Source organism: Anabrus simplex, chromosome 5, assembly GCF_040414725.1.
Source record: "Anabrus simplex isolate iqAnaSimp1 chromosome 5, ASM4041472v1, whole genome shotgun sequence".
Lineage (NCBI taxonomy): Eukaryota > Metazoa > Arthropoda > Insecta > Orthoptera > Tettigoniidae > Anabrus > Anabrus simplex.
The window spans coordinates 303,425,686-303,452,533 of NC_090269.1; the positions used below are offsets into that span (position 1 = coordinate 303,425,686).

Consider the following 26,848-nt stretch of genomic DNA (forward strand, 5'->3'; position numbering starts at 1 on the left):
GTCAAAAAGCACGTGGATTTGTTTACCTCGCACTAGTTAGGTTAAGTTGGCACTACTGAGGTTTAGGCCCGTCAAGATGGCAGTACTGAGGTTAGCGATGCGTTGTTGTCTGTCAAAAAGCACGTGGTTGTCAAAAAACACGTGGCTTTGTTTACCTCACGCTAGTTAGGTTAAGTTGGCACTAGTGAGGTTTAAGCCCGTCAAGATGGCAGCAGTGAGGTTAGCGATGCGTTGTTGTCGATGACAGCTGTCAAAAAGCACGTGGCTTTGTTTACAAATTCAAATCTCGCGCCAAAATTCAAATTTCCCGCCAAAATTCAAATTTCCCGCGGGCGGCGGCGGAGGTGGCGGAGGAGGAGGAGGCGGGCGGCGGAGGAGGCGGCCGAATCCCTGCATTATACTACTATTTCAAAAGTGATTCAGTGTGATTTATGTCGTCCTTTCCTTTTCAGCAAACCGACTGATAATGTGCCTGCTTCCCTGACACTAATTGAAGATTACGGCTCAATGCAAAGCGCCACATATCTGCCGTATACGTCGGAAAGTGTTTATAATGTGTTGTTGCGAGTGGAAAACATTGTTGCGGAAAAGCTATCGTGTATGTATAGTTTATGGGGTGATAATTTCTTCGAGTGCTTGGATCACTTAGATTTTATTAAAGTGAAGGCATCACAGTTGGGGTGCTGTGAAGATCATGTGCTGTGTTTGCTACCAAAACTCGTATTTCACTACTTGAAATGTCGATTCTTCTTCCGCCGGGCGACTGGCTCAGACGGTTAAGGCGCTGGCTTTCTAACCCCAACTTGGCAGGTTCGATCCTGGCTCAGTCCGGGGGTATTTGAAGGTGCTCAAATACGACAGCCCCGTGTCGGTAGATTTACTGGCACGTAAAGGAACTCCTGCGGGACTAAATTCCGGCACCTCGGCGTCTCCGAAGACCTTAAAAAGTAGTTAGTGGGACGTAAAACAAATAACATTATTATTATTATTATTATTGATTCTTCTTCCGCAGAAGGGAGCTGGTTACTTCGAAGGCAGCGAAATCATCCAGGAAATATTCCAAAGTGTCCAGCAGATGAAATCATTTTCAAATGTCAGTTGCATGCTTGAGTTTCTTAGTAGATTTTGAAGTAGTAGTCCCGATAATGCCTCTGTTATCCTCGCGCTCAGTCATCCATCAGTCATCACTGTGGATGGCAGTGCCATCTGTGCGGCGGTCTACGGTAACTCGTGAAGATGTCGCACTTCTTCTTCGATACGCTGTGCCTCTAGCGAAGCTCAACCCCTAAACATTCTATCCTCTTTGCCCTAAACCAAGGTCGTGTTTGCTGACAGGTAAAAAGAGTCCTGTATGGTCGACAGTGGTCGTGCTTACAAAGCGGATTATTTATTGTGTTCTCATCTAATTTTACGCCATTTCATCTTACCGCGATCGTTATTCGTGCTGCGAAATGCTGTAAATTGTTATTTTCAAGGCGTGCAATAGTACGGTGACTAATTTCCTGTGAACAAAGTGACGATTGCTATAATAGAATGGCAGCCTGCCATTTTTGTTGTAGGTTCTTAACCTGTAGTGTTAAACCAACTACGCAATCAACTCATTGTATAATAGTTCATTTATCTTACGATGTCTGTGTTGTTATCAAAGCGGCTATTACAGTGACAAGGGATTTAGTAATGTTTATCTATTTAACTTAGTTGTTATACATTAGTAGGCCTACTAATAAAATCAAACGATTTGGCGATTTTCATGCATTAGTAATGGATATAAGACGGTTTTTCAAAAAGGCTAAACTTAGTAACTTAAATGAGGGGCTGAAAGTTCTGAGGAAATAAGTGCGTCAAATGACAGTGTGGAACAGACCTAAGGGTGCAGCGTTCGCGAACTGGAATCTTCACAAGATATACAACAATGCTGTGATAAGGCGGAACTTCAAGTGGTGGGATTGTTATTGAAGTGTTTCTGAAAGACGGAAATGACAGAAAAGACACTGACATATTCTTAACGCAGGAAAATTTATGTGACACTCTTAAGAACGAATTCTTTCTCCACGAGTAACGTACGATTTTCAAAGGTGATATGCAAGCTGGAGACAGCCGCGCTTTCAGACACCAGCGGTTGAAGGATTACTCTACGTTGCTACGCTATTCTCGTAAACGTAAGGGCGCTTTATGACGAACTTGTGTTCTGTTCAAGCCGAGCGTTAAAAAAGTTCTTCAAAGGACATTCATTGCGAAACCTTTCACAAAATAAAGGACTTCAATGCCAGCACCAGAGAGCTGGCATAGAGAATTATCAGAAAAGACGAAAATTTTGTGAATATCTATGAAGGAAGGGGACTCACGATAGCTGATCAAATCAACAGTAGTCTCCACCATTAGATTAAAAAAATTGATAGAAAGTGGAATCAGTTTTGTCAATTATCATTTTCAGTGGCATCCATGATATCTCGCTTCGAGGGAAAACGTCAGACAGCGAAATTTTCCATGATTTATTGGAATTCCGCCTGGAAGCGAGAGATGCTGTAGTACAAGAACACCTCTCAAATTCTGCAAAAGATGCCAAGTACACTTCTCATCGAATTCAGAATGAAATGATGAGATTTCGTGAACAGGAATTACGAGAGATGCTGGTTACGGAAACAAATTCATGCAATGTCTTTTCTGTTATTGCTGACGAGACAGCTGACATATACGGAACCAAGCAGCTGTCTATTGGAATTTGGTTCGTCAAGAATATATCGAGTGATGATTTGAAAGTACGTAAAGAATTCCTTGGGTTTCAGCCTTTGGAAGAAATGAATGCCAAGTGAGTCGCAACCTTAATTTTGAACTTTTTAACAAGCTTTGGTCTGGATTTAACCAAACTATGTGGTCTAAAAAATCGAACTCAGAAAATTAGAGTAGGTGAAGTGTTATCTGATCCTGTAATCATTAAGAAGGTGGTTCCTCAAGGCAATGTTATTGGAAATGAACGCCAAGCCAGTTGCAACCTTAATTTTGAATTTTTTAACAAGCTCTGCTCTGGATTAAACCAAACTATGTGGTCTAAAAATAGAACTCTACTATGGCAGGACATGAAAGTGGTGTTGCAAAATTAATACAAGATAGGTACCAAAAGGCTATTTTCTGTCACTGTGCTAATCATAAACTTAACCTGGTAATAAACGACCTCAGTGAACTCTCTTTTATGAAGAATATGCCAGGTACCATCAAGGAAACATTTTTCGTGAAAGGAAGCAGATCTTCAACTTAGCTCTTTTCTGTGAAACAAGATGGTCCTCAAAGTACAAAAGCATCAGGCTTTTTTCAGAAGGCTCTCGAAAATATTTCCAACTGCCGAAGTTTCAATTCCAAGACTCGACAACGTGCTCATAACCTTCACTGTTCAGCATCGAACTCGGTCTTTACTGGTTGCAATGCACGTAATGGAAAAATTCAGTGACATTTTAGAAGTCGTAACAAACTCCTCTTCAAAGTTAGAGAACATATCTTGTTGCTTCTGGACCTTTTTAAAAAGCAAGGATCAGACGCAATTACCCACTTTCAAAGAACAATGATAGACGCTGATGACACAGCTTCTAATAGTGGGTGTGAAATAACGCTCCCTCGCCTCGCTGCCAAGCAGCGTCACAGGGCGAACCACAATGAAACTAGGGCTGAGGACTATGACAGAGTTTTAATCTACATTCCCTATACGGACTACTGATACAGTCTCTAGAATCGAGTTTTGGAGAACAAAACCAGACCATACTGATGCTGTATTCTCTCCAGCCTTGTCTTATGAAAACATTAAAAAAAGGAAGTTTTTTTTCATTCCTTGAAAGTTGTTTCTAATGTCTACAAAATAGACAGGTTAATGGTGGACGCAGAATTGTGGTATGACGTGTGGCAAACTAAGGAGTGTAAACCAGATATGAATTTCCTCGAACTTTTAAAACCAAGTAAGGATTTTTACCCAAGCGTAGGTGTTGTTTTAGAGATTTGTGTTTCCCTGCCCGCGACAACTTGCACAGCGGAGAGGAGTTTCAACTCGCTTCGCAGGGTAAATTCTTGGCTTAGATCAACAATGACAAGCGATCGACTTTAGTGGGCTTTGCATGCTGTCCTTGCACCGTGAAAGAGTGGCAGAGGACACACAGAAGTTTATTAAAAACGTTCTCACACGATTTGCTAGAGAGGCTCCTAGAAGAATGCAACTTCTTTTACCTGATTCTGATGTTTAAGGACATATTATGTAATTTTTTCATTTAAACTATTTTTGTAAGGTTTACGTCCATGTATATAAAAATAATGGATGCTATTTGTAAAGTGTTAGATATGTTTTGGTTTAATGAATGTGTTTGCTAGAAATCGTATTACAAAACTAAGCCTTAATTTCCATTTATATTCGTAACGCTGGTAAATCAGTAAAATTATTTTTTTGATTCGTACATTTTTTTAATTCTCATTTATGGATCGACAGAACATTTGCTTAGCCAGTGCTTTTTACCACTGCCGTGAAACTAAGCATAGAGTTAGTAAACTAAGTATGTGAGGAAATAAGATGAACATTACAAAGTTTGTCACTTCGTGCAAGTGTTTCATTATTCTAAGAAGTGTTCATGATCGGCTGTGAAGAAGGGGATAAACGTGGCGATTCACTGCAACGGTGAGTACAAAATATATATTAACTTTGGAAACGTCAGGTTTAAGTAACTGACAAATTATTGCATTGTGTGTGCTATTCAAATTATTAGCCAGGTTGGGTTTTAGGGATATTTCTACAGTTTAATTTAACATAGTGATTTGGAGTTATCTCAAAATATATCCAGTTGTTTAGAGAATCGGCCAACTGGGTTAACATTACCATTTTAATGAAGTGCTTGATTTCTAATTTTTGGAAATACGAAAATGTTCATTTTATTATTTTTAACCATTTTAAGAACTTAACCTTTTGATAATGAACCACAGAAAAGGAAAAGCAAACTTTTATGGTCAAAATCTCTGAACCAAAGGCTAAATATCTATACATTGTGGTCATAAAGTAACCAACGGTTTCAGAGCAGCGAAATACTGCATTTAACGAAGTAAGAAATGCAACGAAAAATGGAGGCGCGTGGAGGGGGGTTGGGTGCGTCTCATCATCATCATCATCATCATCTAAGTAGGTAATGAAACGGAAATAATATATATCCTTTATAGCAGGAAAGTTGACCTGGAAAAATGTTAATGTGCCCCCATCCCTACCTGGTAAGAATCCTGCGGGCGCCCAAGCTATAGGTGGGTACTAAATAGTTTTGGGGTTTTACTGAATCATTAAGTGAACCACTCAGATTGTTATTCCAGATTAATCACATGAATATTTCCGGTGAACATCTATTTACTTACCGACCACTTGTTCATATCTAGGTGCGCAAACTTGTCAAATCTGTTCACTTACAGTTCGTACGACACCGCAATAGCCATAGATGGGTCCCTTTATTGATCTCCAGGTACAGAACAATGCTGAATGTCTTATCACTGATAACGAGTAACGGCTACTGCTCTCCTGTGACCTACGTTGGAGGTAATAAATTGGTTACAAGGCCAAGGAAATCTCATTATGCGCATCAGATTATTATTGTTACGAGAGTCAGCCCTGACCTTTGAGCCCTTTCTCCTATTTTCCGTCTCGTTCTGTCGGATCGAAATGAACTATTTTCCACGGGAATGTGTATCTGTTCCCTATCAGACTAACAAGCCAACGTGAGCCTTTTCAAAATAAAAGCAAACGAGATTGTTTCAAAGACATTGCAAAGTTGCGTATTTTTTGTTTGTTTGTAAATTCAGCTCCTAAGTAATGGTGTATTTACCATATTAAGCTTTGATTGAAGGAAGTAGTGTTGTTATTGAAGATATCTTTATCCCCGTGGTGTTGATGATGGTGGCCATTGTTAATTTAAGGATCAAAACAAGGAAATTATTAGTCTCTAGAACTTTTCTCTTGTTGTTTTTATAGCTACATAATGCTTTTTCTATTTATGTGAATATTAGTCGTAGGGCCGAGTGAGTTGGCAGCGCGGTTAGGGTCGCGTAGCTGTGAGCTTGCATTCGGCAGCCCTGAAGACGGTTTTCCGTAGTTTAACACCTCCACACCTTAACTGAGGTCACGGCCACTACCTTCCCAATTCTAGCCCTTCCCCATCCTTGCGTAGACGAAAACCCTCTATGTGTTAATGCTACGTTTAACCGCTAGAAAAAAGAAAGCAAACGATATAGGAGGATATAATTCAGAAGTAAAATACTTTTTTTAATTTAGAAGACTGTAGGCAAACATTGACACCAGGCTATCTCCAAATAGAAATGAATAATAATAATAATAATAATAATAATAATAATAATAATAATAATAATAATAATAATAATAATAATAATAATAATAATAATAATGGCTTTACGTCCCACTAACTACTTTTTTAAGGTTTTCGGAGACACCGAGGTGTCAGAATTTAGTTCCGCAGGAGTTTTTTTACATGACAGTAAATCTACCGACACGAGGCTGACGTATTTGAGCACCTTCAAATACCACTGGACTGAGCCAGGATCGAACCTGCCGAATTGGGCTCAGAAGGCCAGCACCTCAACCGTGTGAGCCACTCAGCCCGGCAATAATAATAATAATAATAATAATAATAATAATAATAATAATAATAATAATAATAATAATAATAATAATCTCAAAATACAACACATTTATTTCTGCTTACCCCATTTGGAGGCTGCCAAAAAGATAATGCTTACATAAAAAGTTGATTGACAACTACAAGGATCGTGTAAAACATGTCTATAAAATGATCAGTATACTACATTTTAGCCTACCTATTACTTAATAAAAATCGTATCAAGAAATAATTTTGAAACCCATGAGGAACTCCTTATGGATAAGAATATAGCTAAGAGTATACATGCTATCTTACTATTGTTAACGAGCCTTTCAGGGATGCTAACCCAGTGTCCTTAATAAACTGGTTATCCAAATTCAATTTCTTACAAAAGTTGTGAAATGTGTGAGTAATGGTGCCTCTTGCTCCTATCATCAATCCAAAAACTTCTACGGAGTCTAGATGACATTTCTCAGCGTAATATGGAATTGTAGGTTCATATATATCACACAGTAGTTAAACTCGAATGCCTATACGCGAGTGAATGTCTAGTACTGAATTACAAGTTGAATAAATTAGAAGTACTGGAAAGAAAAATTATACGGAAAATACTCGGGCCGCTAAGAACTACAGAACTCTGGAAATCAAGAAGTTATGAGAAATATACCAGAACATAGAAAACATAACAAAAACAATGCGGAAGATACGAATGATATTTTTGGGACATTTATACAGAATGGATGACAACAAATTAACCAAATAAGTTAGAACTTCAAATATCTTTGGAACAAGAAGTCAACAACAACCTGGATTCATCAAGTCAAGGAGATTTGGAAAGAAACAAGATAAGAGAAGAAGCAGCAACACACAGAGAGAGAGAGAGAGAGAGAGAGAGAGAGAGAGAGAGAGAGAGAGAGAGATTTTTAGAAAGGAAGTGTTAAAATTGTAAGGATTCCAAGGTCGGGAGAGAAAGAAATCAGTCTCAAAATGGTCCGACGAGAGCAAAAGGAGACATTGTGAGCGGATGAAGTACTGAAGGAAGAAGAAGAAAAAATGAAGCACTGAAACTGTCACGTGGTCCCTGTAAGACCCTTTACGGAGAAATAATAATGGTAGTAATAATAACTTAGATATTGTACACGACGTATCAACAGTTTCTTGTGTGGATCAGTGATACCAATAAAATTCTTGCGAATATCAAGATAAATGGTTCAGATCTGACAGAGGAGGTCGGATTTTGGAAGGTCAGAGAAGTTCCTTTGGCATTCCATGTTCTTCTTCTTCTTCTTCTTCTTCTTCTTCTTCTGCTTTTCCCTCATATGTGGGGTCGAGGGTGCGAACTTTGTCGCAAATATGGATTTGGCCCTTCATGACTCCAACCCTATGTGGAGGGAAGTAATCACTATTGCGTGTTTACCGAGCTCGATAGCTGCAGTCGCTTAAGTGCGGCCAGTATCCAGTATTCGGGAGATAGTGAGTTCGAAACACACTGTCGGCAGCCCTGAAGATGGTTTTCCGTGGTTTGCCATTTTCACACCAGACAAATGCTGGGGATGTACCTTAATTAAGGCCACGGCCCCCTACCTTCCCACTCCCAGCCCTTTCCTATCCCATCGTCGCAATAAGACCTATCTGTGTCGGTGCGACGTAAAGCAACTTGCAAAAAATATTGCGTGTTTCTCTGTATGGTAGTGTAGTGTGTTGTCTGAATATGAAGAGGAAAGTGTTGGAACAAACACAAACACCCAGCCTCCGAGCCAGAAGAATTAATCAGACGCGATTAAAATCCCCGATCCCGCCGGGAATCGAGTCCGGGACTCTCTGAACGGAAGGCCTCAACGCGGATCATTCACCCAAGGAGTCAGACAATCCATGTCGCACTGTATCGACATATAAACAATCTTTAGTGGCACATTCGGTATTTATTCGACAAAATTAATTAAAGCTCAGCAATTAGTCGTCCGCTGGCCCCACGTTGTAGGGGTAGGATGCCTGCCTCTTACCCGGAGGCCCCGGGTTCAATTCGGACAAGGTCAGGGATTTTTACCTGTATCTCAGGGTTGGTTCGAAGTCCACTCTGCCTGCGTGATTACAATTGAGGAGCTATCTGACGGTGAGATGGCGGCCCCGGTCTAGAAAGCCAAGAATAACGCCTAAGAAGATTCGCTGTGCTGACCACACGACACCTCATAATCTGCAGGCCTTCGGGCTGAGCGACGGTCACTTCGTAGGCTGTTGCACCATGGGGTTTGGTATAATTGATCGTCCATCAGAAATACTTTTGCATTTCGTAGTATAAATGAAAATATCTCCACTCACGAGCTGAGGCTATTTGACTATTATTTAACGTATCAATCTAAGATAAAATAAATACTAGCCGACTGATTCACCCTCATGGGGATTATTTATAAAATAGAGTATAACTAGTAGGCATGAAAAAATTACTTATAATTTAATAACACACTCAATTACTATAAAAGGAATTTACAAGCAACGTTTCAATGTTTCCCGGTAACAACCTTGTTCTCCTCTCAAGCATAATGTTTTGTACTGAGAGAAAGATCTCTCAACATCCATGAAGTGATTGGACAAAACTTCAATGAAGTCCCTTCATCTGGTTTTATTTCGCTGACAGCGGCTTCCTTCCCAGAGGTTCGGTCAAAACTTCCTCTGACTTCTTCCACAATCCTAAAATGACTCCACCAGGGGCATGCCACTCTTCACCAATTTGGTGATTGCTCCCGGCAGCTTGTTGAAATTTGAAGGTGCTTCGGTTTACGCAGGGGCATATTAGCTCCCAACATGGCAGTGCATAGGTCTGAAGATGGTTGTTGGCCACTGCCGAAAGTGGATTGGTAGAAAGGCTGCGTTGGCACAGATTTCTGTACTCGTATCAGATGCATCGCAGTATTTCTAAGTTGATCTATGTGGTATTTTTCTCACATTTGACCTGAAAAATAATATAATTAACATGAACTACAATGCCTCTATACCTTAAATTTCTACAGTTGCGCTAATTGGCAATAATGCTTAGTATATATCACGCATTTTTTCATTAAAGAAGACTATTAGAGATGAAATTTTTATAAGTACAAAACTTTAAAGTAGGAACAAGGGAATTAGTAATTTACATGGAAATACGTCCTCAAGGATTTTCAGTTATAATTTGGCAGTATCGTGTCGAGTTCACCGGGTAAAAAATATAATAAAAAAGACGTGAAACGATACCGTAGTAGCGTAAAGGAGAGATTCGTCCTTTTTTGCTTGCCCAGGACCCAGTTTTCTTACTTATATAGAAGAATGAAAACAGAGGCACCATAAATCTCAGATTTGAGAACATTTTATTTGTTTCCATTCACCGGCTTTGGTCAGCCGGGTCAGCTGTCATGAATATTTTCTGTTGCCTGCAAGAGATCCTGCATCTTGTGTGCCCACAAGGCCGCAACCCTCGTTGATAATAAAAACAGCGTAATTTGAAATTGTCGTGACATGCGCCCATAAACTTATTTTTGTCACAATTTAGCAAGACTCCAGAGGGATGTTAGAGGCTTGTTAACCTGGAAGCTTACGCCCCTCAGACTCTCTTTGCTCCCCACCCCGCCACCCCCAAGCACAACGGTTAACATACCGGACCTCACCAATCCAGACCAACGGTCTTTTAGCTGGCCTGGTCTTGTAAAGATAGTCTTGGCAACCGCGAAAAACACGCTGTGGCATCGTCCTAGCCGGGCTACATTGGATCTGCAACTTGTGTTTCGCGAACGCTTAGCGGAAGTGTTATAGAATTCACGATGTTTAAAGGTAGTTTTAAAAATTGCATTTCAGTTGTAAATCTCTATTTTCAAAGGAAATGAATCACAGTTCAAAATACCGATTTAACTTTCATCCATTCAGTGACAAGAAACCACCGGCGTTCCAACTCCTCGTTCAGTAACTTAATGATTATTTACATTTAAATAAATTTACATAAATGAATAGGCCTATATATGCTACAACAAAATGCAATCACAGTTCTCAATCACAAAAAAAGATAAAAGGAACAAACGAACTTACCACCTTACAGCAAGCTTGACAGATCCGTAGTGAAATTGGGATCCGCTATGGTCCAATGCTTCAGCCAGTAGGACTTCGACGATTTTTCTTTGGGCATTGCCGCAAACACACTTCGTCTCCTTCTCCCATTTCGCAATAAACCACAACACGTTCTGAACATAAAGTGCACACGTACAACAGTTCGCATCGAAAGGGAGGTACAGGGCATATGGGTTGTGCAGCATAGTTCGACGTTGATTGGTTCTTGCATATGCCTTAGGAGGTTGGAGGGGTTGAAGGCTTCGAGGTCAAATTGTTCCTTGTTTCTCCTTATGGAAATTTTCCTAGAACTATTTCTGGTGACTTCTGAGAATTCCCATTTTTGTTCGTAGGGTTAACAGATATTGAGAAAAGAGAAGATAATATTCTGTCGAGCGCACTAGCTACAATATAATGCACTGGAAGAAAATCGGCTGTTTTAAAATACAGTCAAAAGGCATCAAATAGGCAATTATACTACAAATAGGCACAAACCTCTGAAATAGGCATTTATAGGCACAATAAAACCAACGAAATATAGCTAATAAGGCCCTAAAATGGATTTATATCTCAAAAAAGCCTACGTTTCTGAACACAGGAATAAAATAGGCAAATAGACAAATTCCCATCTCTAACTATAACATACCTGTAAAAATATGAATGAACATTATTAGAAAACTGACATGTTTCGTTCTACAAGAACATTCTCAGATTCTGTGGAAATCACTTTTAACCATGCGTATACAAGTACAATATTGATTACGTTGCGTAAACTTGTCAGTTGATTGTGAATTGGTGATATAAATAATGTACTTCAGGTTTCGTACAGTAGTTGACACTAAAAGTAGCGGACATAAAACCATAATGAGGGGAAGAGAAAGTGTGAGTTCTTAGTTGTTCCCTGTTGGATAGTACCTATAGGGACTATGATCAATCGTCCGCTAGGGGCAGCGGCGTTACTATCTGAGGAGTGGTATCTATAGCTGTAATATGTTTATGTTCAGTAGTCTTCTTCTTCTTCCTTATCTGTTTACCCTCCAGGGTCGGTTTTTCCCTCGGACTCAGCGACGGGTCCTACCTCTACCGCCTCAAGGGCAGTATCCTGGAACTTCAGACTCTGGGTCGGGATACAACTGGGGAGGATGACCAGTACCTCGCTCAGGCAGCCTCACCTGCTCTGCTGAACAGGGGCCTTGCGGGGGATAAGAAGATTGGAAGGGATAGGCAAGGAAGAGGGAAGGAATCAGCCGTAGCCTGAAGGTAGGTACCATCCCGGCATTTGCCTGGAGGAGAAGTGGGAAACCACGTAAAACCTCTTCCAGGATGGCTGAGGATGGAATCACAACCCACCTCTACTCAATTGACCTCCCGAGGCTGAGTGGACCCCGTTCCAGCCCTCGTACCACTTTTCAAATTTCGTAGCAGAGTCGGGTATTGAACCCGGGCCTCCGGGGGTGGCAGCTAATCACACTAACCACTACACCACAGAGGCGGACTAGTCTTGTTCTGTGGAGCCAAAAACTTAAGTGTCGTGCATTATTGTTAAGCGAAAGTGAAGAACGTGTGATTCAGTGATGGTATTCATTTATTTAGTGTAAACATAGTACTGAGCTTATAAAACTTACAAACATACCGGGGAGGAAAAAATGCCTACTTTCTTCGTTCCAGGCTGTAATTGTGACTATAAAACTTCTTCTTCTTCTTAGTCTGTTTACCCTCCAGGGTCGGTTTTTCCCTCGGACTCAGCGAGGGATCTCACCTCTATCACCTAAAGGGCAGTGTCCTGGAGCGCCAGACTTTGGGTCGGGGATACAACTGGGGAGGATGACCAGTACCTCGCCCAGGCGGCCTCACCTGCTATGCTGAACAGGGGCCTTGTGTAGGGATGGGAAGATTGGAAGGGGTAGACAAGGAAGAGAGAAGGAAGCAGCCGTGGCCTTAAGTTAGGCACCATCGCGGCATTTGCCTGAAGGAGAAGTGGGAAACCACGGAAAACCACTTCGGGGATGGCTGAGGTGGGAATCGAACCCACCTCTACTCAGTCGACCTCCGGAGGCTGAGTGGACCCCGTTCCAGCCCTCGTAACACTTTTCAAATTTCGTAGCAGGGTCGGGAATCGAATCCGCGCCTCCGGGGTGGCAGCTAATCACACTAACCAATACACCATAGACGCGGACCTAGCTATAAAACTATGAAAGGTAAAAACTTCTTCAAACCACCTACAAATGAAACAGAATTTTCAAAATTGCAAAAGGCGATTCCTAGAAAAGACAGAAGTATTTCTGATAAGTGCTATGTGTGCGATTCTCATTTTTCTGATGATTTTACAGTTAAATCAGATTCATTTGTAATACAAGATGAACAGGTAGAAATTTTCCTACAGATAGATGGAATCTGAAAACTGGCGCTGTCCCTCATATATTTCCCAATTTGCCATAATATCCCACGAAACAATTGAAACAAATAATTAAACAAACAAAATCACCCCGTAAAAGACAGCCTCTGAAGACGGAGGAAAGTTCAAGAAACAAATAACACAGGCCTCACCGCGAATTAAATTTCGATGCTTTTTCTGAGAGTGCTAAAAGAAATTAAAAAGGTCAGACACAGATAACTAAAGAGACAGGGACGTATTATAATAACTAGCCATTATAAACTGAAAGTAGCTAATTCTAAAATTTTGTTGCTAGGAAAACAACTAAGAGATTCCAAATTACAGTCAAATTATTTAAGTGAGACAATATTAAGCAGAAAGCAAAAGGTGATTATTGACACCATGCTAAAAAAAAATGTCAGCTAAGAAATAAGACAGGGATGAGATATGACAATTAATTCCTTTTAGATATTCTCTTATTCAAAACTGAATCACCGGGTTGAATCGTCACGCTGTGCGCCACCCCAGCAGATCAGATGTGAGCGGTGTCACCGGTGCAACCACGCCCCAGGTGCTCCCTGTATGAATGACGAGGTATGTAGTATCCGTAGCCAGGAGCATCCTACTTCTCAGTGCACTAGTAAGACTTCTCCAAAATGTGTAATTTGTGAACAACCACACCCATCCTTTTCATATAAGTGTCGTACCCGTCCTGCACCTGACCCTACTAAACCTCAAAGTGTGATCTCTGTAATTTCCCAAGATCTTCCCACCCCTGCCGCCTCCTCTTCCCTTCCCACACCCTGTTCTGAGAACATAGTCCGGTTTCTCCCCATGGTTCTTCAGAACATTCTCCTATTCAACCGACCCCATATCCTCTCCCAAGTCCAGCTAGCAGCGCGGTTGGTTTTCAATACTCATATGGCAATCACGTATTCGGGGAATAAGATGCATTTTGCATCCCCCCCTCCCCTGGACTCTGCCCTAAATCTGTACGCCCCGGATACCTTTATTCTTAACGAACTTTTTTTGACTTTCAAACAACAGCCACATTTTCCGAAATACCGTTTTTATCGTGCTGATAGGCTGTATGAACCTAGAGGTGGCGTGGCTGGCTGTTGGAGTCAAACATGGTATTACTACTAAACGTCATTATTTTAACTTCAATAATAACTTCTCTGAATACATCATCCTTGAAACGTTTCTCCCGAAAAATTCTTTTATCACTTTCGTTACTCTCTACCCTCTTCCTCGCACTCCTCCTCATATCGACCTCATTCGATATCTCGATACCACCTTCTCTCACTATATTTTCGTAGCTGATATTAACATTACTTCGTATACTACAACTAAACTCATTACTTTTAATACGATGCTCCCTGAAATCTGGGGCGTTGCAGATTCCCTTCCCTTTCCCCACCCGCCAAGTTTCCAACTCTACCCTTGATGCCCTCATTGTTTCCCCTTCCCTCTCCACCCTTACCACTGATAAGCTTCTACCTATTAACTCCGATCATGTCCCCGCCCTCATACGGATCCTCATTATTCCTATAATACTCGTCTTCTGCCTCCTCGCTCACCTCCTACCCGCCGTTTTTCCCAAACTGGACTACCTGTCGTAGTCCAGGGGAGGCTTTTCAGGTGAAGTAGGTGATGTACCACTTCACCATTTATTTTTACCAGAATGAATTTTTAAAAAAATATTTTTCTTATGACATTTGTTGGTTTTACGGAAAGAAAATGTTTTTGTACGGAGTTTGGAGCACCAAGAGCTCGCATCACTTGATGAGAACTGGGGAAACTCACTGTCGGCCACAGTACTGTGCGTGAGATTGATTGAAGACGAGAAATTCCGCAGATGGCTCTACCTCCCAAGTTCTCTCTCGTACGGCTTGGCCTTGGCGGTTGCCATGACAACCGTGACGTCACCCGTGTACTTTCCTCATAGCGGAATGTGCAAGTGAAGTTGCCGGAAGATCGGAATGTTTCGTCTTCCCTGCGTCATCCTGTGTGAAGTACGAGTACTTACACATCGTGGTTCATTCGTAGTGTTGTGCTGTTTTATTTAAACATGTATCTTGTTTATGACATAGCGTGTATTTTATTAGAAACACCATTTTCAAGTTGGAAAAACGAAGATCAGAATGAATGTCTACGTTTTGGTCGCCCTATTGAATCACTGCAAATTTGTGCTGCAAAAGAAGTGAAACAATCTGGTAAATCTTACAATCTTAGTTTCAAACGATCGTGGTTTAAGGAATTTCCATGGTTGTGCTCCTCTCCACCTCTACGGAAGTTGCTTTGTTGGCCCTGCTTGCTATTTAGCAATAAAAATAACGTTTGGAATAAATAAGGATTTTGAGCCCTTTTGAACATAACACGTTCTGTACATAAGCACTCAGACTCTGCAGAACATATAAAATGCCAGCTAGATTTGAATACTTTGGAAGGAGACCAAAATACGAACTCTGATGCCCCGGAGGAAAATGCCAGACTGTATAGTGTACAGTTCAATGAAAATGTACATTTAAATAGGCTTTTCCTTCAGTTGGTAATTGATGCAGTGTTCTAAGTACGCATGAACTAGCTTTTCGTGGTCATTACGAAACATTAAATTCAATAAATCGTAGTAATTTTAAGGAAGTGTTAACATTGCTGGTATGAAGGAGCCCTGCAGAAATACAAAACCAGTATTCTAAGATAAAAAGTGTGTTTAGTGGAGAATTAAAGAGTATTCAAAATGAGTTAATCGAGTGCATTTCAGAATACATCGATGATTTCGTAAAAACAGAATTGACGAGTGCTTTTTTTTTCTTTTCAGGTGGACGATATGACAGATATCACACAGGTGTCTCTGTGTTCCGTAATTGTGAGCTTTGTTAATGATGACGGGGCTATAGTGGAACGTTTCTTAGGTTTCCATGGTGTAAGTGCGACAGATCCTCAGATGCTTTGTTTGTTCTATTGGACAGTATTACGATGGTCATTTAAATGGACTCTAGAGAAAGATGAAAAAGAAAGCTCCTTTTCAGTATTTGAACACTGTTTGGCGCACCGATTAAATCTGGTCTTACAACAAGTTGTAAAACAATACGAAAGCGTCGCATATTGTTTCATCAATTTCTGGAATACCATCCTTTTTCCATCACTCGGCGAAGAGAACTTACGCCATTTCTGCTGTATCTGGGCCAAGCATTCCAACCGAGACTCCTGTCCGCTGGAGCTCGAACTCAAAATTATTGAGTGTAATTGTGGATGACTGGGAAAAGCTGAAAGAAGTTTTCGAAAATATAATTACCAGTAAACAGTCCGGTGACAAATGTATTCTACTTGCCAGAGGCTTTCTTCACGACATGAATAGTTTTGAATTCACTTTTCTGGCAGTAGGGTTTCATGATAATTTTTGTTTAACTGATATTCTTTATGATATTTTGTAGAAAAAGTCATTGGATGTGAACTATTGTATATCAAAAATAAGAATAACATGTGATCTTCTAAGAAACAAAGATGACCGATGAGCATTTTCTAACTATTATTTGAAAAGGCCAGCAAAATGTGTTCAGATGTATCAAGTTTTATATTTTGAAATTTTTGATAACATTTTGATGGAAATTTGTTGTATACAAGGAACTTGGTATACAAGGCACAACATAAAAGTTTATTGCTTCAACACATTTATACAATATGAACATGAAATAGAATGAAACTTTTCTTGAAGCTTGTTGAGTTGCACACGTTTAATGTTAATATAAGGTAGTAGGCTGAGGGCCTGAGTATTATTATCATAGGTACAAATGGCGATTTCTAAATATATTCGATCTTGTCTTGATGAGAGAGTCTGTTCAAATGAGAGAATGTTCTTGATAGTCGAAAACTATCGGTCATGTATAATAACAAGTGTGACTTGTAGAGAGAGTTCGTATTAGCAGAATGCTAACAGGAGGCGTATAACTTGCAAGGAACTTGCGTTTAATGTTCATATATAGCAGAATGCTATTATTGGAGTCGGAACACTGTAGAGGGCTTGAATGAGTAGTCGAATGCTTGGATGGGTGCTCGACGTGGCTACGGGATGCAGGACGAATGAGGCAATGTCCAGAGGTGAAACCTCACGGCCAAGAATCAATCCACCTATTCAGAACACATTTTTAAGAGGGTGCCTCCGTGTCTGACTTGCGGTGTAATCTGGTCGTTGGACACTGTAGGAGTCTTGGAGAGGCGAGAAACGGTGCTCCTTTTATAGCGCTGGCTGACGTCACAGACGATCACGTCAGCGCACTGCAGTCTGCCTCGTGGTCTCTGGAAACATCCATGTGTCGGGCGGGCTGCGGAGATTGTAGGCGCGGAGGACACTCGCAACAAAATTGATGAGAGATTTCGCGATTGTGAAAAAATTTAATTTGTTTGCTTAGCAGATAACACAAAATTTGAAGAATACAACACGTGCTTTCCTTCTAGCGCCCTTGAAAACGTGCACAATTCCTTTGGATCTGTGTTTCCCAAGATGCACCGCTTAAGAAACGAACTCTCTATTTCGTATGCCGATGAAAAAGTACAGACATGTTTCTACTGAAAAAAATGTTCCAAATGCTTCACGAAGATAAAGACATTTCTACGGACGCTTATAAATTGTTCTCCCTTATTCTGTCCATCTCATCTACTACTGCGTCAGTGGAAAGAAGCTTTTCTTGCCTAAAACGTATAAAAACATACCTTAGAAATGCAATTTCAGAAGAGATACCTTCTTATTTGGGGAATATTGATATTCAGAAAGAACTGCTTCTGCAGTTAATGAACAAACAAACATTCTATGAAGACATTACCGACAAGTTTGCAGCTTTAAAGGACCGGAGGATCGACTTGATGTACAAATAATAGGTGAGTTCAATTATTAAGGAAAACAATTAATGTAAATATATATATGTTTTCTTTACTACTATAACGTTTTCGGTAAACAGAAGTGCGTCGTAAATGAAAACACGACAAAATGCCCAGCTCTTCCCGACGGTGCCGCGCTTCCATAATTGTTAGTCTCCCGGTCAGATCTAATCTCGACTTTGCATTGTAGAGCTAAGGCAGCCACATGGTTGCCGCGCTATAACGTTACACAGCGCTCCGGTCTGTATACATTGTTCGTCATTTGCTGGATCCTCCGCCAGCCACAGCTACGAGATACAAATACAAAATAGTCAAAAACAGCACGTAGTTCCTAAATCTGTCGCTCGAAACCGAACGGGTTATATCTCTTCACCCTACTTTACAGCCACGAGCCGCCACTGTAACATTGCATTGCTGCTCCTATCTCTCCTCTAACAGAAATTTATTGGGCAACGTTTAGTGAACAACGGCACACGCCCACCTACCATGGAAAGTTATTAGGCAAAGTTTAGTGCTCAACTGCACACGCTCTCCTATCGTAGAAAGTTATTAGGCAAAGTTTTAGTGCTAGTTCTATCCTCCTGCACCTATGCTTATGGACGCTGATGTTGTTCATTAAACACAGTCCCAGCTTCGTTTAGTTCCATAACCCTAACTTTCGTCATGTTATTTCCTGTCCACATTAATATAGCACAATAAATGAGACTTATTACTCGTATGATTGTGTATCAGTGAGCACAGTTCTTGCAGAGCAAAGAATTAGCGATCTAGATTCTCCGTGATAACGTATACACAGCGTGCGATTCTAGCTAAATAGAGAATGTACTTACTGTATCTCTAAACGTGAGTTTATAATTGCTGTTCGCTTCGCTATTCAGCCTCACAGTAGCTGACCTGTGTCCTCCCGTTCAAACAATAGAATAGTTATCAACTATCAAACACTGTTCAATAAGTTCACTTGACTTCACGATTAAGCGACCGACACACACCACGCACTTCCAAAGCCAAGCCACGCCAAGTAGATCCCCGAGATACACACTTGAGGTCCACTTGACTTCTTTGTGAGGAGCAGAGTTGGTTCCCACGGGTTTTACCGCGAACACATTATAATTGCATGTGAAGATAATTAGAGTAACAAAGCATATCATGATACTCAAGAAATTATTCATAATTTTTCGATTGTTTTATATTTTTTAGATTCAGTCTGTGGGCGAAGATACACTTCAAGTTTCTTATCTCGTCAACCCTGCATTCTCCTGCTATTCTTGCCAGTGGATTGGTATAAGCAAATCCCCAGACAGCATTTGAGTAGTTTCATCTCTCTCTGTCCTCACACGGAGTACCACGTCCCAAACTGACGCTGTGATTCTCCCTCGCGCGCTTTGACTACCGTTGGCGCCCTGTTGACTTATAGAATAATTACTGATGTATTAAATATTGCCTTTCTCTGACCATGAACGATATGTTTCAGTGGTAAGATGGAGAATTGTGGATTTGAAATTACTTGTTTAGAAACGAAATTGGGCAACACATAATCTGGAGTTATTCAGTTGAGAAAGTTACACACAACATGTGTTGTATATGACATGTCTCAACATCATATTTTATAACTACTATTCCTTAGTGTTTTTAACCTTAAGACATCACAGTTCAATTTTTATAAATTATAAATGTCAATGTCCTCTAAATAATGTTTGTTTTAAGATTAAATAAGGCTGATGATGCCCAATAAAAGAGGGGCGAAACATGTCCCCTTAAAATTTAGAATTTCTATGTTTATTTATCCACATAACGTGGTATTAATTGTATTGAATAGGCGGGGTAATAAATATACTCCTTTTGTAAACTAAGTGAGATCGCTGTTTTCAATACGGAACAAAAATTAGAGTGATGGTTTGTAACATACTTAGTCGAGCAGCTCGTCTCCTTTCTCCCAAGACTTCCCAGCCCAAACTCTGCAACATTTTTGTAATGATACCCTTTTGTTGGAATTCACCCAGAACAAATCGAACTGCTTTTCTTTGGATTCTTTCCAGTTCTAATCAAGTAATCCTGGACCATACACTGGAACCATACTCTAGTTGGGGTCCTACCAGAGACTTATATGCCCTCTCCTTTACATCCTTAATACAACCCCTAAATACCCTCATCTCCATGTGCAGTTATCTGTACCTTTTATTTACAATCCCATTTATGTGATTACCCTAATTAATATCTTTCCTTATATTAACACCAAGTTACTTACGATGATCCCCACAAGGAACTTTCACCTCATCAATGCAGTAATTAAAACTGAGAGGACTTTTCCTACTCATGAAACTCATTGAAACAACTCGAGGTCATTTTGCAGTTGCTCACGACCTTGTAACTTAATTATTACTTACTCTATAGAGAAATACGGTACTTAAGATTCGTGTGAATTTGTATATGACGGGGTTGTAACATTAAGCTGTAATAGGCTGAACCTATATTATAGTAAGCCGTAGTGTTAAACACTGGAAATACTTATGTTGTGTATGAATTTGTTTATTATGATGATGCTTGATTTAGAATGTTAAACTAGTAGTACCGTATTTCTTGTAGTATTTTCTTTCCTTGGAATTGCTTGTTGAACTCTTGTTGTAGTAGTTGTTGTTGTTGTTGTTGTTGTTGTGTAATTTTGTTTTTACTTTACTTTATTATCACACTATTGTAATTGCATTTGTTAATAATAATAATAATAATAATAATAATAATAATAATAATAATAATAATACCGAGATCGATAGCTGCAGTCGCTAAAGTGCGGCCAGTATCCAGTATTCGGGAGATAGTAGGTTCGAACCCCACTGTCGGCAGCCCTGAAAATGGTTTTCCATGGTTTCCCATTTTCACACCAGGTAAATGCTGGGGCTGTACCTTAATTAAGGCCACGATCGCTTCCTTCCCACTCCTAGCCCTTTCCTGTCCCATCGTCGCCGTAAGACCTATCTGTGTCGGTGCAACATAAAACAACTAGCAAAAAGAAAAAAGAATAATAACTTCATCCGCAAAAAGCCTTATCTCTGATTCCAGTTCTTTACTCATATCATTTCTATATATAAGAAATCATAAAGGTCCAATAATACTGCCTTGAGAGCCTCCGTTGCTCAGGCTGTACCTTAATTAAGGCCACGGCCGCTTCCTTTCAACTCCTAGGCCTTTCCTATCCCGTCGTCGCCATAAGACCTATCTGTGTCGGTGTGACGTAAAGCAACTAGAAAAAAAATCATCTGTCATTCATTAATCATTGCTCCAGAGGAGTGCAACAGGCTTCAGAAGCCGGCACAATTCCTATCCTCACCGCTAGATGGGGGCTTCATTCATTCCAATCATGATCCAGTCGAATGACTGGAAACAGGCTGTGGATTTTCATTTTTCAATATTGCCTTGAAGAATTCCCCTTTTAATTATTACAGGGTCAGATAATGCTTCACCTACTCCAATTCTCTGAGTTTTATTTTCTAGAAATATAGCCACCCATTCACTCACTCTTTTGACTAGTCCAATGCACTCATTTGTGCCAGTAATCTCCCATGATCTACCCTATCAAATGCCTTAGATAGGTTAATCACGATACAGTCCATTTGACCTCCTGAATTCAAGATAGGCCTATCTGCTATATCTTGCTGGAATCCTATAAGTTGAGCTTCAGTGAAATAACCTTTTCTAAAACCAAACTGCCTTCAGTCGAACCAGTTATTAATTTTGCAAACATGTCTCATATAATCGGAAAGAATGTTTTCCCAAAGCTTACATGCAATGCATGTCAAACTGACTGACCTGTAATTTTCAGCTTTATGTCTATCACCCTTTCCTTTATCCACAGGGCCTACTAGAGCAACTCTCCATTCATTTGGTATAACTCCTTCTTGCAAACAATAATCAAATAAGTACGGTACTTCAGATATGGTCGGTTGAGGCGCTGGCCTTCTGACCCCAACTTGGCAGGTTCGATCCTGGCTCAGTCCGGTGGTATTTAAAGGTGCTCAAATACGTCAGCCTCGTGTCGGTAGATTTACTGGCACGTAAAAGAACTCCTGCGGGACAAAATTCCGGCACCTCGGCGTCTCCGAAAACCGTAAAAAGAGTAGTTAGTGGGACGTAAAACAAATAACATTATTATTATCAGATATGGTACTATATCCCAACCCATTGTCTTTAGTATATCCCCAGAAATCTTATCAACTGCTTTTCTAGTTTTCAACTTTTGTATCCTCCTGTAAATGTCGTAAATGGCTACATGGTGTGGACGATAGAAGAAGGAGTTAATTGCATGAATATTTGTATAGCATTTCCAGAACTCCAACAGTTCTCTTTTAATGTGTGTTATTCCAAGGCTTAGAAAGTCTGCATTATCAAAAACGTACATTTCTAACCGTGTTATCTTTTCTTCAACTTTTTCAGGAAAAATCAGTGCCGTATCTTCCAAGTAAAAAAGTGTGCTGGGAATCACACGTTCTCATGTTGTTCCTGTGTAAGCTAGATGCCCACTTCTACAGTGTCCTACTTGTGACAAATTCAGACAGTAGCACCTTACCAACATTATTGCTGTGAAATTTGTCGGACTGCTTTTTAAACAATATAGCAGCAATTATGACTAAAAACTTGAGTCAAAATATACTTCATACAGACTACTTAGCAGAAAAATCCTCAGTTTGATAGAGAAATACAATTATTTTTACTAACGTGTTATAACTATAATAATAATAATAATAATAATAATAATAATAATAATAATAATAATAATAATAATAATAATAACAATAATAATTGTACCGGGCGGTACACCTCCACGCCGCTAATTCAAATATTGCGCCAATTGAAACTTCTCTACTGGAGAAACTTGGAACTTTAACTACTGAACTAATTCCACGGTTATTCAGAAGATGTCACTGAGTGTTTTTTATTTGCCGTTGTTTTTCAACGATTAAGAAGTGTGGACAATCTCTAACAGATGTCTCTACCCAAAACTATGGTAATACACTCTGGTGCAATGGAATGAACTTTCTTGAAAAAATATTGTATTCCTAAGTTTTGTTTTTACTAATTTTTGTTCTGTGGTTTGTGGGTTGGCAATATAAATCCTTTCTTTCCGCCTGTTTTGAATGTAACCAATCAGGAATGTATGTAATTAATTTTCCACCAATAAGGTGTTTCTTCCTCGTCTTGTGTATTAGTTTTTGCTGTTATCCTATAAAAGTTTGTGGGCAGGTTGTTATCATTCATGAAAGGTCTCAAACTTTCCACGAGGGTATAAAAACTGCTGATTTTATTGTCTCAGGGCCACTTCATTAACATCTTTCTTAGTGTGTGAATATGTAGCAGGGGGCGGAAAGCGCCTCTTTCTTCAAGCAGCAGTTCATCTACAAGGTAATGGCCTGTTAACATCTTCATTTCTTGCTAGCTCAGCAGTTTAACTCTCAGGGAGGGTTCGAAACCCTTAGTATGTAACCTACCTTTTAAAAATGTAAATTCTTTTCTGTCTATGTAAAATCTATAAATTACTGTAAAGCGGGGATAGAGAGTGCTTCACCCTCTCGAACTCCCCTTCATTTTTGAATAGGAGGTGACTGCGTTTTCATAACCGTTCTTCTTTAATGTAGTAAAGTTAGCCCCTGTATGATCGGCCTAGTGCCACGTAGGTTTTAGACAAAAACTTGGTGTAGGAGTGCAAGTTATCGCCTCCATTCTATTTTGTATTTTGGGCCGTTTACTTAACCCGTTTTGTTTTCCTTCCTGCGAAGGCCCAGGAGATTGGGTATTAGATACCCCTGTTTCACTGTATGTGTGCCTTGAGGGCAGTTAATGTAAAGTCAGTTTATGGCCTCTTAAATAGGCTTGAAGACTTTGAGAGCGCATCTGCTCTTTCTGGTGTGTGAAACGTGCCTCTAGGAGGCTTAACATGGTAATTGGGAGCAAGTGCTCCTTGGCATGATTGGGGTTTTCTGCCCCTTTGTGTGAACTGGGTACATTGGTAAAGTTGGGCTCATAGCTCCAGGATTGTTATTGTGGGGCTAGAAGCCCAGATCTTGTATTATCCCCTAACATTTATAATTTCTTTGTACCTGATTTTGGCTTGTTATTGACTTGTTAAGTTTTCAAATTCTATGTCACCACTGTTAAGTTTTGAAAATATAACCTTTGTTAAAGTTTCAAATTAACTTTAATTTTGTAGTTGAGACCTATTCCAGCCCGTACCTTCTTTCACCTCTAACTACCACGGATATCTCCGTAATAATAATAATAATAATAATAATAATAATAATAATAACAATAATAATAATAACAATCTATGGCCTCACTTACCATTCGCCAGCATAATTATTTGATACCATTTGGGTTGCCTGTGCGTCTATTTCACCTTACCGTTTTACCTTATCGGATGGCAGAGTAAACCATATCTCTCTTGGGCGATTTGTGGCTGACATTTAATTAATTTTGTCGGTAAACACTAAATGGGTCAACAGATATGTTTTACATGATGACATCCTACGACATGGAGTTTCGAATGGACCTCTTTCTGCAGTTCAGATATCTATCTCTGGCAGGTTTTTTGAACCCACGATCTTAGGATCCACAGGCTGGCATTATACCATTGGTACACAGATGAAGCTTTTATAGTCTCAGGCTTAAATGGTATGTCATTATGTAATAATATACCAGTTTTTGGTTTTACGTTACACTTCTACAGTTGATATAGATGTTGATTCCCATAGGGAATAACGGACCATTTATATTGGTATTATAAATTTACTCATTCAGAATAAATATTTCAGATTCCCTATGGGAATCAACATCTGTATCATCTGATGGTCAAGCAGGCATCAATTTTTGATAATGAGACAAAGTCTCTCATAGTGCATTGGCACTGCCTGTGGCTACAATTAGCCTACGCAGTGGCCTCCATGGTATCCAGGACTCAGGGAGCAGCTGGACGTCTCAGGCTACCAGGAGGCAGCCATACAGACGGAGCCGAGGACCGAGTACGACGGCGGCGCTCCCGAGCGCCGCGACGGCGCGACCTCAGTTGGAAGGCTGTACTCTACCAAGTACACGCAGACCAACAAGGCCGCCAACCAGGATCGTCGACCACCTACCAAGGCGTCGCAGACGCAGGCCTACCAGGAGGGGCCTGTTACCCGGGCGCAAGCCAGGAACGCGCCCGTGATGGTGGACAGCAGCACAGCAGTGGAGAAGGACGCCCCCTGGCGTTCTGAGACTGCTGCCCAGGCCCAGCCTGCCTGCATGTCTGTCGAGCTACAGACCTCGATATGCACCCCTCAGGACAGGGAACGCAGTCGAGTGTTAGCACCGACCGCCGCCGCCGCCGCCATCCAGGAGATGGAAGATGACGGCGACGCAGCGGAGCCACGAGCTACCCCGGGGTCACCAGGCCGAGACCTCTTCCTCTGCCGAGAAGCAACCCCAGGAAAGAAGAAGACGACGCCGGACCAGGAAGCAGAAGGCGACGCCGGCCCATCAGGAGAGGGCCGCCCAGCCGCAACCCAGGACTCCTCCCAGGACAGCAGTCTGCCGAGGAACAAATCAGGAGAGGACCTCAGCGGGTAGCGGCAGCCAGGTGAGATGGAAACGTCCCCCTCAGCAGCTCTTGCAGTGTTTCCGCTGTCTGAGGTGGGGTCACCGGCAGGAGAGCTGTGGGCTCCAAGTGAAGTGCAACCGTTGTGGGGGTGATCACCACTACACGGCCTGCGCGACACTTAAGGAGGCGGCGGTTTGCGCCAACTGCGCGGGGGGCCACCCGGCCTCCCATCGCAGTTGCCCAGTCTACCGGGCCATGGCGCGGGCAGAGAGGAAGGAGGCCCGGCGTCATGACCCACCCCCTTCCAGGAGGCCCCCGCCTCGGCGGGCTTGGCCTCATTCTCCGGGATCGGAGACTGGGTACGAGGGACCCCAAGGAGGTGGTGCTGTGCGGCAGGCCCTAGTGCTACTCGACGCATGGCTCCGCAGCCGGCAATGCCCGCGCTAGTCACGGCAGTGCCCAGACGGACTGATCCCCTGGCAGATGGAACGGCGAGACTATGGTTCATGGCTAGCTGGTGCATGATACCTCTTCTCAACTAACACTACCACTGGACCTTTCCCAGTCCACATCCTTGCATGTGCTATCACAAAATGTCAGGTTTTACATGTAGGCTCTTTCTCTTTCTGCCTATGTGGTTTTTCCCTGACCCTTCAATACCACACCTCAACACTACCTTACCAATACAAACTCTTGCCGTAGTAGCGAGTCTAACCGGAAACCGGCAGATACTCCTTGTATCACTTTCCCACTCTTCCCTGCTATCTCTTTCTTCTTAGAAATTAATAGCATGTTGGAGGCCATGTAGATTGAGTCGATGGTCACGGCGGGGGAGCGGGCTACGGGGGCCTCCCGTAAAAAAAAAAAACCTCCACGGTATGCGCTAGCCAGCGTCTTGGTAGGTGTGCTAGGTACCAACTGATGAGCCCAGCCTAGCACACAGGGGCAAAACGCTGGCAACCACGAATTAGTTAGCTGGAAAATTTATAATGTCCAATAACGGACCATTTATATTGGTATTACTTCTACAGTTTTCGGAGGCAAGAATTTAGTCCCACAGGAGTTCTTTTACATGTCAGTAAGTCTACTAACACGAGGCTGACATATTTCAGCATCTTCTAATACTGCACTGAACCAGGATCGAACCTACTAGGTTGGGATTAAAAAGCCAGTGCTTCAACCGTCTGAGCCACGTTATTATGTGTGTACAATATTATTTTATCTGGTTTGTCTAGACTGAATATAAAAGAGATCAAGAAGCTTTTGATGAACTGCAGTACTTTTGAAGAATTTTAGAACTCTCAATGAACAATGACCCTTAATCTCAAGATTAAGACTTTC

The 26,848-nt window shown here is 41.1% G+C and overlaps 1 protein-coding gene across 1 annotated transcript in view; it reads right to left on the minus strand.

Annotated features, from left to right (window-relative positions):
* The window catches only part of LOC136874015 (proton-coupled amino acid transporter-like protein pathetic), a 236,015-nt gene extending 230,510 nt beyond the window's left edge, over nucleotides 1–5,505 (minus strand). The window contains exon 1 of the mRNA XM_067147476.2: nucleotides 5,371–5,505. Coding sequence (XP_067003577.2) covers nucleotides 5,371–5,385 — 15 coding nt within the window. The 5' untranslated portion in view covers nucleotides 5,386–5,505. The remainder of the gene's footprint in view (nucleotides 1–5,370) is intronic.
* Nucleotides 5,506–26,848: the final 21,343 nt, after the last annotated feature.